The sequence below is a fragment of the Camelus bactrianus genome, chromosome X (assembly GCF_048773025.1).
Source record: "Camelus bactrianus isolate YW-2024 breed Bactrian camel chromosome X, ASM4877302v1, whole genome shotgun sequence".
Classification (NCBI taxonomy): domain Eukaryota; kingdom Metazoa; phylum Chordata; class Mammalia; order Artiodactyla; family Camelidae; genus Camelus; species Camelus bactrianus.
Genome location: NC_133575.1, coordinates 99739205 through 99755754, shown reverse-complemented (window position 1 = coordinate 99755754; position 16550 = coordinate 99739205). Strand labels below are relative to the sequence as shown.

The 16550-nt window shown below is 40.3% G+C and overlaps 1 protein-coding gene across 2 annotated transcripts in view; it reads right to left on the bottom strand.

The window, feature by feature from the left end:
* Positions 1-16550, bottom strand: part of OCRL (OCRL inositol polyphosphate-5-phosphatase) — a 46316-nt gene that overhangs the window by 14502 nt on the left and 15264 nt on the right. For both annotated transcript variants that reach the window (XM_074360030.1, XM_074360031.1), the window contains exons 5-18: positions 15836-15946; positions 15335-15424; positions 14533-14653; positions 14283-14444; positions 12899-13000; positions 12250-12364; positions 11001-11117; positions 10709-10896; positions 8453-8564; positions 6994-7103; positions 5473-5608; positions 2072-2182; positions 1272-1437; positions 784-1019 (exon numbers count right to left, since the gene is read on the bottom strand). In XM_074360030.1, the coding sequence (XP_074216131.1) occupies positions 784-1019; positions 1272-1437; positions 2072-2182; positions 5473-5608; positions 6994-7103; positions 8453-8564; positions 10709-10896; positions 11001-11117; positions 12250-12364; positions 12899-13000; positions 14283-14444; positions 14533-14653; positions 15335-15424; positions 15836-15946 (1877 nt within the window). The remainder of the gene's footprint in view (positions 1-783; positions 1020-1271; positions 1438-2071; positions 2183-5472; positions 5609-6993; positions 7104-8452; positions 8565-10708; positions 10897-11000; positions 11118-12249; positions 12365-12898; positions 13001-14282; positions 14445-14532; positions 14654-15334; positions 15425-15835; positions 15947-16550) is intronic.

Genomic DNA, 16550 nt, shown 5'->3' with positions numbered 1-16550 from the left:
AGCTTGGTGCTGGGGAAGGGAAATCCTCTTCCTTTCTTTTCTTAAGGGAGTCACATTAAACTTGTATCAAACTTCAATGCACATTATAATCATCTGGAATGCTGATAAAATGCAGATCCCCAGGTCTCACGACCTGGGATTCTGATTCTGTTGCCAGAGGTGAGTGGTGGAGGGGCCTGTGCTTGTGTAAGGACCCCTGGGGGTCCTGGGACAGGTACTCTGAGGTTCACTTATGGTCTAGGCTCCAACAAGCAGCCAAGTTTGACTTGGATTAGGCAGGATGATGCTGTGAGGAGCTCTGGACTGGGAGTCAGAAAATCTGGGTGACAGATTCATAACTAACGTATTCCACTTTGGGCAAGTTATTTTCTCTGTGCCTCAGTTTTCTCATACGCTTAATGAGGATAACACCGCCCTGCTCCACTTCCTGGACCTCACCTACATGCTAATTTATACAAAAATGACTTGAAAGTATGAGGAGAGTAACAAGTAAGCATTATCTTTTTGAAAAGGGAGGCTGTAATCTAATTCAGTGAACTTCGTATTATTATATTATATTCCTGACAAGAGCCAATTACAGATTACCCTCTCCTCTTTCTTTTTAGGCTTAATCCAGTGAAAGGCGTGCTAGAGTAAAGTGACATTCTTATTCTTATTTATCACTTGCCATCCATCCCCTCCCCTAGCCCTGACAAAAGAGAAAGCACAGAGACAAGGAGGACGGCACTTAAGTACTGCGAAAATTCTGTCCTAAAGGAGATTCATGTCTTAGCATGCTCTTACCAAGTCTATGAGTTTGGTAACAGGAACTTCTCGGATTGGCCTTTTCATGCGGCACAAAGCCTCTAAGGATGTACCAAAACAACTTGGGAGGTAATTTCCACTGATGGTCAAGAAGTAATCTTTGCCTCGATCCAGGTGAAGGACAAGGATATCTTCAATCTTATCTTCCCCTGAGTTCAGGATGGTCACAGAGTCTTTGCTGACATACACATCAAGGGAGATGTCCACGGTCTCATCTGAAATGTAAGAGATGCCACATGGTACCAGAAACTTCCAGTGGAAAAGCAAAAAGGGGACGAGAACCCACAGAAGACGTGTCCTCTAAAAAAACCATCAAGTGATGAAGGAGAGATGGGATACCCCAAAGAGGGAGCCCCGATATAATAACAGTGAAGGTAAGAGACGTGTGGTTAGAAAACAAGAAGTTAAAGGGAGGGGATGGGAGATGGTACATCGCAAGCAGAGACAATGGTAAAGGGAACACTCACTTGGCTCCAAGTAGCCCTCAAAAGGTTCAGCCCGAAGCCATGGCTTGCAGTACTGGCTGTCATTAAGCTTAGGGATGAAAGAAAAATGGCAGGGAACCTGTCCATTGTTGCTGATCTGGAACTTCTCCTTTTGCAGTTGCCGAAACTTCACATTCTCAAACACAAACTGGGGAATAACAGACAGACACAACCATGCATCACTAGTAGGGGAGGTAAGTCAGTTGGATTATTCCATAGAGAATATGAATAAAGAATAAGGTCATTATCAACCAGGTGTACGCATTCACCAACGAGCCAGCTGTCCACCATCGCCTCTCACGTACTATAGACTCACGACGGCAGAGGAGGAGTTAGGCAGCTTTTGCTACTTCTCTAGGCTACTCTGCTCCTGGGATCCTAAGAGGATAACCCAACCTCGGGTCAAGGCATTCATCCCATGACCAAGTCCTGGTTCCTGAGACAGGAATTAACCAGCAACTCTGAAACATTAAATACGAGTGGCTAACATCTGAGGGCTTACTTTGTGCCAGGTGCTGTCTGAAGAGCTTCACAGGTACTGACTCGGGTAATCCTCCCAACCACCCCTGTATCCAGGAAAAGAAAGTGTGCCTCTGGAGGGTAAAACACCTGCCCGTGGTCACACATCTACTAGACGGCAGTGCTGGGACTGGGACAGAGGCAGTCTGCCTCGGGCTCACACAGCCCTCATCACTTGGCTGTGCCGCCTTCTCCTACTAACATGGTGTCTCCTGTGCTCACCACGATGGCCAGCAGACAGGTGGCCGCGTATTTCTGCTCACCTCCCTCCTGCTGAGTTCCAAGGAAGGAAGGAAGTCATTTTCCATTCTGTCCATGATGCGTACAATGTCTTCAAACACTTTCCGATACCTCCGTTCATCCACAACCTTCACCTGAAAGAAAACGAGCCCTCTTTTCAGTCTTACGTGCTCCAAGCTCATCTTTCTTTGAGATTACCTAACAGTTTAAAACCAGTCATTCTAGAAACGATTTCAAATAAACTGTGGTTCAAACAACATCCTCAAACACTTCCTGAAATCTCGTCCATCTACAAATTTTTACCTGAAAAAACCAAACAGATCCTTATTTTAGTCTTATGTACTCTCAATGTATATATTTCTAAGAGCCTAACCATTTTTAAAAGGTCATTAAAACAGACATAAATTAAACTAAGCATGACAGAATCACACACCTGAAGATAAAGATAAAGTTAACTGGTTAACTTTTTGGAAAAGTTAAATCTCTGTGCTAAGAAGCTTGGCAATAATAAATTTTGGGGAAGAATATTTTCTTGTTCCATTGTTATTTGGTGGTGGAGAAAATGTGACGATTGTGCTAAAAATTATTTCCTGCGCTGCACAAATTGACAGTGTCAAAACCTACCTATGACTGTTTCTAACAATGATCATAAAAGTTCTGAAACAGCAGAAAAAAATGAGTAATAGATTTAACTCTATTAGCTGTTACGTACACTGCCAAGAATCATAATATCAATGTTCAGGTTATATAATGATAAAGGTCTGCTAGTAAATAAACCCTACAGCCATTTTAGAAAACAGCTGATACAAAATGTCCCAGATTAGAGTAAAAGCATGACAACAGACAAACAAGCCAACCTGACTAACAGATCAAAAAAACCTCCCATCTGACACAGCATGCTCAGCTTCCTGATACAGCTATGTTTTTTTAACTATTAAAGCTTTATGCAAATCGATGCCCCAAATGAACATAATTAACATAGCATTTTCACTTATTAACATCCCAGTTTCTTTTGAGAATACAAAACTTCACAAAATCAACTTTAAGAAAAGACTGATGCATGCAGTAGAGGCTGGAAAGCCAGTGCAGAAAATAAGAACAGCAAAGCTGAGGCCAGCGCCTCACGGACTGGGGCGTTTTTCACATGTCTGTACCACAATGCTGCGGGAGCTGAGCGGCAAGCAACCCCGAGCATGTCCGGGTCCCTGCTGCAGTGTTAGCTTGGAAGGAATTTTGTACTTTTTAAAATACTTTCACAACACTTTGCAACTCTTTATTTCAAAAAGAATTTTACATAAGCCATCTTATTTTCACAACAACCTGTGAGAATACCAAAGCAAGGGTTATTCTTCTCATAGTGGAGAATATTGAGATACAAAAAGATTGACTAAGCTGCCCACGGCCACAGTTAAGAGCAGAGGTGATATGTGGACCTCTAGCATTGAAGACCTTTTCCAAAACACCAGGTACGCAACAGGACCAACTTGGGCAGGTCTTAAAAACAAAGAAGCCCCGGCCCACTCATCACAATCTGCAGGGGGTGGGGTCCACGCATCTGCATTTCTTAAAGCTCTTTCGGCAATTTTATGTCCACCAAAGTCTGAGGACCAATACAACAGATCCCACCCACAAGTGCAGTGGTGGGAACCCCATCTCAGCTCAATCTCAGCCAGCCCACAGCAAGTCTGAAGTTAACTGGTCACCAAGCACTTGGTCCCTTTTGTTAACAGTCACTGATGCAAATAGTGGTAAAAATATAACATGGTTCTTAAAGCCTCCAATCATAGCAAGCCCAACAGTCCAAAATTTGGAGTGGTTACCCAATAAAATCAAAGCTTTTCTCAGTGGGTTATCATGATCATAACCCTTAATGCACATTAAAAATAATAAAGGGGATGTCATACTAAGTGAAGTAAGCCAGAGAGAGAAAGGAAAATACCATATGATACCACTCATATAAGGAATCTAAAAAAATGACACAAATGAACTTATTTATAAAACAGAAGCAGACTCACAGACATAGAAAACGAACTTATGATTACCGGGGAGGAAGCAGGGAGTGGAAAGATAAACTGGGAGTTTGGGATTTGAAGATACTAACTACTATACATAAAATAGATAAACAGCAGTGTCCTACTGTATAGCACAGGGAACTACATTCAATCTCTTGTAGCAACCTATAATGAAAAAGAATATGGAAAAGAACATATACATATAATATATATATATTATATATAAAACTGAATCACTATGCTGTATGCCAGAAATTAACATAACATTGTAAACCAACTATAGGTCAATAAAAATATTTCAAGATGGACAAAAGTCATGATTGCCTCAATAAAATTTAGAGTCTATTCTAAGAGCAAGAACTAACTTTGTACATAAAGGAAATGCCCCAAAGTCATTCCCCTTTAAGACAGTAGTAGGATAAGACATAATGGTGATAACCTATCTCAGAAGCCAAGAAAATCAGCATATATACAGAGGAAAGAAATTTACCCTGCTATGCTCTTTGCATGTCTTACCTCATTAATCCTCATAAGTAGGTACCATTGTTATCCCCATTTTATAGAGAAGGAAACTGAGGGACAGGGAGATGTTACATACATTTTTCATGGTTACAGTTTAAAAGTGGTTGAGCTGGGACGCAAATTTAAGCAGTCTAGCTATAAAATCCATTCTGTCAAGCACTGCACTATATAGATTTTGACAGATTACATGACCACAGGTCTGGAAAACTTACAAGAAATAATCTGAATATACTAGCTTTTATAAATTGAATCAACAAGATCCCAAGATAAAACCTGCATACTAATAACACACAGTTAGAAAACACAACGTGAAAACAAAAACTTTACTCACAACAGAGACAAAAATTTAACTAACTGGCCATTAATACAGCCCAGGATGCAATCGAATAAAAGAAAATTTTCAAACCTGTGCTCCTGGAGGGGAAGACTTTACTATCTAGTTAAGTTAGTAGGACTAACAATATGCTCTTAAGGTAATAGATAATGCTGTATTCTGACCAGTCTGAGCCACTGCCGTACCCACCCCTCCACCTGGACCTCTCTTTTGGGGCTTCCCCTCCTTACTATCTATCTGGTAAGAAGCTACATCCTTGAAGATCTAGCCTAGAACTCTTCTTTACGTATAATGACTTTAGAAGGCTAAGGTTACTCCCCAGCCCCTATGCAGCATGAGAAACGTCTAGTCAGTAAAAGGCCTAGAGTGTTAAGAGCCATATGGATAGCATTTAGGAGGGCCGAGGGCACTAACTTCTCAATGCTGCAAATGATTATTTGGTTACGGAAACATTTATGGCCCACTGAATTACTGATCTGTTCTGAGCCTAAATAATGCTCTCAGAATAGATACTTAATACACAAACCAATGAATGAATGAACAAACAAGTGTTTACCCCAATATGGAAGAGGGCGCTAACAGGCTTGTGGTCACTGGTTTTCAGTTCCATGTGACTCCGGTAATGAAGCTGATTGACATTAATTCCTCTCCAAAGAATTCGGTCACACCAGGCTGGAACCCGACATTTCCCACTGCAAATTAAAGAAAAGGAATTAGAAGGAGGCTATACCACACAAGAACGTGATGCCTACCACACTGGGTCTGACCAGAGTTAGGCCCTCTTGTTGTATGCTTCTCCTTCTCTAATGGCCCCAACTGTCATCTTCCCCACCACACCACAAGCTCCGTGAAGGGACTGTGCCTGCTTGTTCACCACTCAATTCCCATCCCCTAACACAGTATCTGGTGCAAAGCAGGTGCTCAGTGAATAGTTATCTAATGAATGAATAAATTCATTAAACCTTCTTAAAACACCCTCTGAAGGTCAGGATTATATTCAGAACACTTCTTCTTCATTTGCTTGATCAAATGCAATGACAGATAGACAATTAATAAAATCTAAAAACCCAATCTTTCATTCCTAAACTGGGCTTAATCACTGGAGATGGGTAATGGTAGAGATTTCTTTAAACCTGGACTTCTATGGACAAGTCTAGCTTCTTCTAATCGAGCTGAACTAACATCTAAGCATGCAAGTCTGAATATTTAACAGTCCATAAGAATACCAAGGGGAAGGGAGAAGCCTATTTATCACTCTATTAAAAAAGCAACACCTGTACACCTGATCCAGATGGTGACACTAAGTTCTTATCAGTAGCTGAATTCAGTTGACTCTCAAGTCAGGTGAGTGGAAGAAACAAGGCGAAGTGTACAAGATCTGTCAGAGTCACTTTTCACTTGCTGAGCATCTCCCTCAGAGGACAGGGATACAGACTCCTCCCCACCCCACCCTAGTTCTCTCTGAGGCTAAAGAAGCTTAATATGTCCAGGGATTCTCTTTTTCTCTCAGACTTCTGGGCTCAGTCAGCTAGGAAACCATAGGAAACAAAGAAATAGTAGGGAGAAGACCAGGCGTGTACTGTCAGGGGCACTTTACTAGGGGTGATCAGGAAGTCTCAGGGCCCCTTAGACAGTGGTTCTCAGCTTTCTTCAGCAGCCATGGAGGTCGAGCCCAGGCACCGCTGTTTTTAAAAGTTCCCCAAGAGATTCTAATGTGTACTCAGGACTGAGAACCGCTGTGCTGGAAGAATCCTTAATGGCGCTTTGTTTTCACCTCTGGTACCCTGAGATAGAGTTGAAAAACAGTTTGGGCAACTCTGCTGAGGTGATAAAAATAAGGCACTGCAGGTGGCCCAGAAAACTTCGACAGCCTGACAGAGCAGTTAATACTGCCCTGTGTTAAGCTCACCTGTGAGTACACACGAATTAAAAAGTCTTCTGTAATAGCACTGAGACATTATGTTTTTATATCTGCTTCTGGCGAGACCTAAACATTCCCCAGCTCTTCATCAACACAGACAGATGGAAATAAGATCAGGTCTTAACCTATCTCATGAGGAGCTTCTCATTATCTTACCTGGAATCCCATCGGTCTGTTTTAGAGTCATACTTATAAGTGGGGATAAACTTGATGTCCCCTTCCATGAAGTCTGCAAAAGCCTTTTTCTGTGTGCGCTGAATATTTAGCTAGAGATAGAAAAAAAGTATCACATAAGCAGGGTAACACCATCTTAATATAGGTGATAATCAGGTTGATCAGCCATTTCTAAGTATCTAGGTTCCATATCTTTTGCAACTGTCAGAGTACATACATAAAATTTCTGCGCCTTATGAAGTACATTTTGACATTCCCACAGCACTTAAACTTACCCACAGAAAGGATGCTTATTTGAGTACATTACTAACTTTTCATTGCTAACAGTGGTCAGAGTAAAATGAAAAAACAAAACCTGAATAATCATAAGTTCCCTGAAGTTAGCACAATTTTAATTTAAAAAAAAAGCACACAACTGTTGAATGGATAATTCCAAAAGCCAAATTCAGTGAATAGTTAGAAATCATTTTGAAAGTTACCCTCACTCAAATATTTTAGCAGTATTACATAAGATTCAGAACTTACTCCAACTGTACCCACTTTGGAGGCAGGACTGAGGAAGAAATGCAAAGAAGTTGGCCAGCCAACCTCAATGTGAAGGTACACACAGCCAAGAAGGGCTCACTGTAAAAACCATTCTACTGCAAAACTTCAGGATTTTGACTATGTCTGAAGATCAAAAGTCTCACATTAGGATTTAAAGATTCCAATCAAGTGGAGACATTTTCTTCCCTCAGTAAGAAGCATTCAGTTTTAGCAGCCAGTATCCATATGCTGAAGTAAAAATTCAAGTCATGTGCCAGGTTCCAAGGCAAATTTACAGAATACTAGGTTCCTGAATATCAAGTTTTATATAAATGTTACCAAATCAATGCTTCTCCCACAGGTTTTAACATCTATAAACCAGCTAACCCCAGCTTCTCAATCAGTTCCCATTAGACCACTGTGTGTGCTATTTTTCCCAGACAAACTTCTCTTCTGTGCTTCCCAAGCCCCACACAGGGCCTCCCTCTTTTACCTCCAAGCTGTTGCTAAGCCTGCCAAGTAATCATAGAGCAGCTTTCCCTGCTCCATCTGCCAAACCACATCAACATAGCTGAAGGCCCACTTCCTCCAGGAAGTGTTCTCCAATTAACCCCACCCGTTCTCCAACTCATTTATACAGATCTCCAAAATCTCTTCTTGATAAAGACTTAATGAAGAAACATTATATTTACTTTCATCACTAACGGTATCTCTTCTCCTCCCATCTGAGCGTGTAATAAAAGCACTGCCTACTTTGTGTGTATTCACTGCATCACCAGTCACAATGTTTTCCCCAGACAATGAGACCTTTCCGTCTACTTCTAGAGTAAGATACACCTCCCATGGGTCTACCTCATCCACCTAACAACTGTATCTGCTATCAAGGAAAGTACCTATAAAATAAAAATTTACTGACCTGGTCAAATTTCAAGAGTCTCTGAAGGTCATTCTTGTTAATAAGACTCTTCACTTCATTGGCATCAGGCATGCAAAGTCTATAGTTCAAATCTCCCAACCAGATGACAACACTGGGGATCAAGAAATATATGAATAGAAGCAGCAGTAATGAGCATAAAAGTCAACCAGAGGAGAATGGAGAGAAGAAAAATGGGCAGATTACCGATAAGCATTCGTTTATCACTATCTGACGAGGGGTTTAAGCTATAACTATCCTTTGGGGACAAGCACTGCCAACACCTGAAAGGGACTAGGGATTACAGACAGGCAGGAGGGCGGGCAGTCCACACATGGAAAACAAAGCCAGGGAAATACAGTGTATGTGTGGGGTTCAGAAGCCAAGGAGTTAACTGCCTGAGAGAAGCGTGTAGTTTGTTTGCTGGACTAGCTTCAAAATTTTGCCTGGCTGCTTGCCAGGTCTCTAGGGGAAGAGAATCTGAACGTTTGCGGCCTCTCCGAGCCCTGATGTTCCGCAGGCTCTCCAGTAAACTCTGCATGGTCTAAGTGACAGCTCGCTCAGGCAGGGCTCACTCGCAAATGTTGGTCCAGGGCTTTCTCCTGCAGCCGAGATGTTTATCCCTGCCCAGATCCACAGTCCGAGTCCCAGGCAGGATGGGGAAGGGCGTGCCACGGGAGCCTCGGGCCCCCAATCACAGCAACAGGCCTTTAGGTGTGCTGAGAGCCCCACAGAGGAGACCTGAAATTACCACAGCAAGATGGGTTGTCTTGTGAGCTGTCTCAAGTTCTAGATGGGTCTCTCTTTGCCAGTCTTAAATGCAACATGAAGTTTATGGAATCCTGGGGAAATAAATTTACGGAATTCCAGGGCAACTTTATGACCACTGATGTCAAGGCCTTGTTTGACCACTGTGAAACAGAATTCCGTATGATCCTAATTGTTGAGACAACATGGAAACAGGCCAACATCGCTACCTTTCCCTTCTCTTTCCTCAATTACTCCACTCTCTACTGATTCTAATACCCCTAAATTATCTTTTGTTTTCCTACTAATTCACATCTCAAACCACTTGTTCCAAATCTCATCACTCTCTCAGGGTTTCAATTACTAGTATTAATTTCCTTACAACTAATTATTTTCTACTAACAATCCATTCCTCAACTGATTTCTGTTTCTACCCTTATTAAGTCCCATTCTTCACTAATCTTTCATATTATCCATTGGTGTCTTTAAGTCTCCACCACCTCTACTCTTATTGATTCACAGCCAGTAAAAAGAATAATGTAGATCTATATTTACTGGCTTGGAAAGAGATTCACAATAAATAGGATAATACGGTCCTATATAATGAGTATGTGTGTGTTTGGATGTGCACGGAGAAAAGTCTAGAACAGCACTATTCAGAAGAAATATGATGCACATCACAAATTTAATTTTAAATTTTCTAGTAGCTGCATGTAAAGAAGTAAAAGAAACAAGCGAGAACAACAAATTTCATTTAACTCAGTATATCCAAACTACTGTCATTTCAACAAGTAATCAATATTTTAAAATTGAGACATTTTACAATTTGTCCCTACTAAAATCAGTGTATAGTTTTCGCTTACAGCACATCTCCATTTGGACTACCTACTTTCAAGTGCCCAACAGCCACCTATGGCTACTGGCTGTCATCCTGGACAGCACAGATCTAGAAGGAAACACACAGAATTGTTGATGATGGTTTTCTTTGGAGAGAGTGACTAGCTGGGGAGAGTAGAGATAAGAAATGAAGGAGTTTTACTTTTACTTTTTATTACATTTATGAACATTTCTATTTTATAATAAAAAATAATAAAAATTGACTCCAGTTGACAGACCTCCCCCATCATTACTCTATATGCCCACTAATGGAACTAACCTTTCCTCTGATAATAAATCTAATTTCTCAGACTCAATGCATCTGCTATTCCTCAACCCCACCCACCTCATCTTTGTGACCTCAACCCCTAAACAGTAATCTCTCACTTTTCACATTTCTATAGTTTCATATCACCTTTAATTTCTTCTCAGCCCCACTACTCAAAGGTAAAGGAGAGGGGGAGGGTATAGCTCGGTATGGTAGAGTGTGTGCTTACAATGCATTAGGTCCTGGGTTCAATCCCCAGTACCTCCATTAAAATAAATTATAAACAAATAAACCTAATTACCTCCCCCCACCAAAAAAAAATAAATAAAACCAACCAAACAAAGGCTAAAGGAGACTTAACCACTCACTCATGTTTCATGATGTTCAGCTGTGGGAGGGTCTGATTTGGGACCACAAAACTCATTCGTGCGCAAATGTCCTTATAATCTTGATTCCTTCTCTCAAAGTCCTCCACATGGGCAGCCAGATGGGAATTGACAATGCAAAAGGTAGTGTTGTGAAATACAAATCTCACAGCTACCCCACCTTTGTTTCCCTGTTAGCAAGAGTAATTATTCACAGTTAGTACAAAGACACAACTAGCACCTGAACTTCACATGGACATAAATCATAATCCAGCTCATTTTCAAAGTAACTCACCATCTTCCCCATGATTCCAGTTCCAACTGTTTCTGTAGCAACATCACGGATGTATCGCCACTGATCCTTTCTGGCAAATATCAGGAGCATCATCCCAACAAGGCGGACTAGTTGAACCTATGAGTTCCAGGGAGTTAGAAAAGGTTCTTGTTGATACTACTCTTTGCCACATAGCTAACTTCCCACAACTAATTTTCCACCAAGAAGATACAATCATGCCCTAATCTGAATTCAAATCCTCTAATTTCCCACTGGACTCCATAACGAGAAAACAGTATTTTTCTGGGAAAGCTCTAATCTGTCTCTGACCAGTAAAAAGTCTTCAGGGACAATGAGTACACTCAGCTCTAATCATTATTTTAATCACTTTTTAGGCTACCATGAGTAGGCAGCATTAAAAATTCAAATAATAAAGATAAAGCCTCTATCTCAGTGTGTTCCTTTTGTTTCTCCTTCCTAATTTCTAATTTACAATATCCTAAGGAATTAACATTTATAAAATAGCAATCCTTTTTACTTTGATTATTATTACTCTGTGAACTAGGACTAGAAATATGTCTAAAATCTGTATTAGGCAAGCACCTGTATGAGAGGAATAACATTGTCAGGAGTCTTATTACCTACATCAGCTATAAGAGGATGTAGACGAAAATTATTTAGACAGACAACTCCTTTTAAAGGGATTAGTATGGTAGCCTTGTACTTAAAATAACTCTTCTGGTAGCCTCCATGTGCTTTCTAAAGTCCAACAAATTGGCCCACCTTGCTAAAGTCAACTCTACTCTTGACTTACAACCAAGTTTAGAGCTCATTTAAATTCCACAACACTTCTGTTCTTGCTCCAGTTCCAAAGCTTACCCTATGCACCCACATGCTTCAAACTGCTTTCCTGGAAAGCATCCAGTTCTGACCATGTCAGTGAGCAATTTCAATCTTCATCTCTTATTACACAAATCATTTACCTTATATGTAATCATTTTGACTTAATTATGGTTATGCGAACAATAAAATTTTTTTTTTCTCCAAAAAGCTACCTAAGCAATGAAACTATAGGATCAGGAAGCTTAGGGAAATTTTTTTCTATGAAATAGGAGTAAAAATGATTAGTGTGTCCTATTCTAGTATTACATATACATGGGGAAGAATTCAATTAAACCATTCTTTTGGAACAAGCTATAGATAACAGAATAACTTGCAGTGAATTCTATTTAGTCGTATACAAAAAAAAAGATAATTAAATTCAGCTTACTTTCTTATACTTGGCTTTGGAATGCAAACTCCTCTCCACAGCCAAGGACCACTCTTGTTCCTTCACAGATTCAAAGTAGAAAAAAGCTTCTGTGCTCAAGTCCAGCTCTTGGAATCTGAGAAAACAAGAGGATGTGATGTCTATACACATCCCATAATTATTTTTGACTACCTCCTGTTCCATTTTCTGGGCCATTAGGTGAAAAAAGGAATGGGAGAGAGATGAATTTTATGGAACTGCTCTGCTGAGTCAGGTGATCAGTAAGGACAAGTAGCTTTCTTTTCGAAAAACTCCCCCACAAGTATACACAGAGGCTATGTAAAATACAAACCAAAGAACACCTCCAAAAGGGATAATAGCAGACCTTTGCTTATCTATCCCAGCAATAGCCATTGTTGGAATTAACCTCGAGTCTCAGTTTCTGTGAAGAATATAGTTTTCTATGGATTTCAAGAGGATTAGATGCTTCGTTACATCATTTTAGGTCTGTTCCTTTCTGATCTCACAAATCTGACCCACAAGTTAACTCTCAGATAAAGTCTACAGTAGGTTTTTACACACAGTTAAAAAAAAAAAAAGGGAAGGCAAAATATCACGTAAACTAACACCAAACGTATAGCCAAAATGAAATTCCCGACATGTATTTTACCCAATGCAGTAGATATCAGGAGGATTCGGATCACAGTTCAGCCAAGGTTCTAACCCACTATCTGGAGACTGGCCATTCACGTTCCAAGTTCCAATAAAAAATCTAATAGATAATACCAAAACATAATTTAAAAACAAAGGTCAAGTGTGAACCAATGGAAGTTCTATACAAGGGTATGTTCACAATAAGCCAACATAATTTCTCAAACTGTTTTGCCACATACACATAAAAACCCCTTGCACATAGAAAGAAAAGGCAGGGGGCTTATTCTAAGTTTTACATCAGGTAAACCTACAGAAAGGAACCAAGTTTCTACTTTAAAAACACAAATTTAATTGCTCTACCACATTTCCTTTCAATGAAACTCCATCCAAATTTATACTTGAAGAGAGAGCTTGTGGATGGGAAAGAGGTATCTTCATGCTGTAAGGATACCTAATACGGATAACTGTTCCATAAGGAGCTGCAGTTAAATCCAAAAACTTACTTCCCAAAGGATTACAAAGACATCTGTGTAGGAAATTCTGCTGAGACAGATACAGTATTAAGGGGGAAAGCAGAAGGGAAAACTCATGACTGTCTTTACTGTTTACATACAAATATAAGCATCGTGGGGAATATGAAGAACTGGAGGTTTCAGCACAGGGATGTAGTTATGACTGAGTTAGAAGAAATGAGGCATAATGGGATAGCAGATGGGACTGGAATCTTGGACTAAAAGGGTGCATGCTGTTAGCAAATAACAAAGAACAGTGTTGCTGCTTTGTACATCAGGATACATACCACACACAGTGGGTCCAGAAAAGAGGATATCAACAAGCAAAGATGAAGTGAAAAATATAATAGAGGAAAGAATCCAAGACAGATCTCCTAATCAAGAGGATTGGGTGAAACTTCCTTTAGTTAACTTTCCAAAGCAGGTAGGTTAAGATCTAGTGGTAACGGTGGACTTTGCCAGCAAGCCGGCTAGATAAACACACTTGCTTATGGAATGTGCTAGGAGACAATTCCCTAGTACCTGTGAGCTTGTTTTGGTTCTCTAAGAGTAGACAGAAACATGAGTAGATGTGAAATCATTAGTAATGAGAAAATCCAAGGGAAAATGTAGAATTTGCATTATCATGGATGTGTATATTATTGACCAGCATAGACAGGGGCCTGAAACAGCTCACCATTCCTTTTTACTATGCTTTCTTTTTTTAAATCGACATATAGTCAATTTACAATGTTGCATTAATTTCTGGTGTACAGCATAATGATTCAGTTGTACATACTATGCTTTGATTCTTAGTTAAGCTAATTAAATTAATACCTTAAATACCAAAAGACCACTTTCTGCTATACCTACTAACTTTTAGCCTCAGTAAGTAGAAAAGAGACTAACTTGAACGTCTGGATGTTGACATATTCTTTCTCTCGCTTTGCCAGGATATGTTTGATGAGACCCTCTCGTTGCCCAGACTGGGTGTTTGGTACAAAGAGCTTCCGCATGGTGTTGGTCACCTTGGGCTGTTCCTTGTTAGAAACTTCTTTTTCACGTGGAAGCCTAGCAAATAAATGAGGAATTCAAAAGTGAAATAGCCTTAAATAGAAAAGTCTCCCACGTGGGAAATATGTTTCAACACAGGACTTACATTCTATTCACGGAAGAGGGTGGAGGTGGAGGTTCCCGATGAACCCCTGTAGGCTGATTCTGCAAATTTGTTTTCTTGTCCACATTCATAGATGAAAAATTATCCTCAAATCCAAGAAGCCCTGAAGGACACAGAACCCAGAGTCAAAGGAGGGAGAAAAGACAACATTCAACTTATCTAGGTAGACAGGACTTTGCTTTGATCAGCAGTTTTGACTTGATCAATATTTGCTTAGCAGCGTTACCAAACAGAAAGGTATAAGGGTAGCAATAACTTAGACTGGGGGGAGAAGCACATCTCTCCCTGAAGCACTGACATATTAACTAGACCACAGTCAGTCACATTAATTTGGAAACTGAATAATAAGAGCTAGTATTTATAGAAGACTCAGCACAATCCCTGGTTGATAGTAAGGGATTATATATTATCTTACTTAATCTTCACGAAGACCCCACAAGGCAGGTACTATTAAAATGCTTCCTATGTTACAGAAAAAGAAACAAAAGCTCAGAGTTGTCAAGTAACTTGACCAAGGTCAGTAAGTCGGAGAACTAGGATTTCAATCAAGGTAGTCTCGCTCCGGAGTCTGCACCCCTCTGCCAAGCTGGCTCCTGAACAGCTAACGTGCCATTTAAAGGATCAGGAGTGAACATTAGTCAGTGGCCATAGACTTGATACAACCACTCCAGAGGAGAAGGTATCTGACATTGACATTAATCCACATTATTTTATCCATTCAGATAAAATCTATTGACTCTGCAAGGATCATAGCAATCAGGGAAAAAAAGAATCTTTTCAGTACCTGAAAAAACAGAAGATTTATCCTTAGTGTCTAATTTCTGGTACCAGCTGGACGAGTCCTTTTGCTCCGGAACAAGAAGTTGTGACTGAGCTGAAGAGATAAGGATCATGGTCAGAAATTGAGGTGCCCTTCATTGAATGGAATTTACCATAACCAAAGGCCGTTCACTCAGCACTCCTTAAGTGTAGGGGCTAGCACCATTCTTGAATACAAAGGAAGAAACTAAGAAAACGCAGGTAGCTCTGGGATCATCTGGGACCAGAGGAGGATTATAGTCTGCAGTAAACTGTCCAAGACATGGCGCTGAAGATTCTGGAAATTGACTCAGTGTTCTTAAAGCCGAAAAGACTTATTCCCTAACCTATCCCTGGGTTCATTCCTGAAGAAAAAAAAATTGCCTATCAAGGTTCAAGGGGTGAGGTACTTTGCTAATGGCCACTTGCCTCTGTATAGCATGTCCTGTTCAAATGGTAGAAAGAAAACTGCCAAGTCTTGAGTTACCTTCCTGAGCAGCAAGGACCTCTGAGAGGAACTTCAAGCAGTGTTCCTCATCGGGGATTTCAAAGCGGCGCTCTCTGGTCCAGTCCCCCTGAACCCGAATTTTGCAGCCACCTAAAAAGAATGGAAATCCACACACATATTCTATTCTGTAGCTATGTGGGACCATATTTTCAACTTACCAATTTAATAGGAGAAAGTCCAGATCACAAATATTCCAGACCTCTAATGTACGAAGCATGCCTGTAATATCACGGGATTTGGTGAGGTGGTGGTGGTGGGGTGATGCAGAGAGGGAAATCTAAGACACTGATGAACTGTGCAAATGAGCAGTCCAATATAGTGCTATGATGCATACAAAAATCATACTTTCTTACATTCTGATATATTGCTCAGATGTCAATGTAAGAACCTCCAAATTCTAGCAGAAGACTAATTCCTCAACCACCATCCTCCCCTCACCTAGTTGAAATTCCTACCATTTCAAAATCTGAATTATGTAGTAAGAGTCTTGGAAGCGTGAAGGGAATAAAGGAACTAGGGTGGTTTGTTCCCAGGTACAGATTGTACCCAGGCAATTGAATTTACAAACTAATTAAAAAAGAAAAGAATAATGAGATTGGTTTGAATTATTCTGAAAAGAAGCATCTATCCCTCATTTACCTCAAGTGAAAAACGTATGTCTTGAATAAACTCACAAAAGCAATATAATGACCTA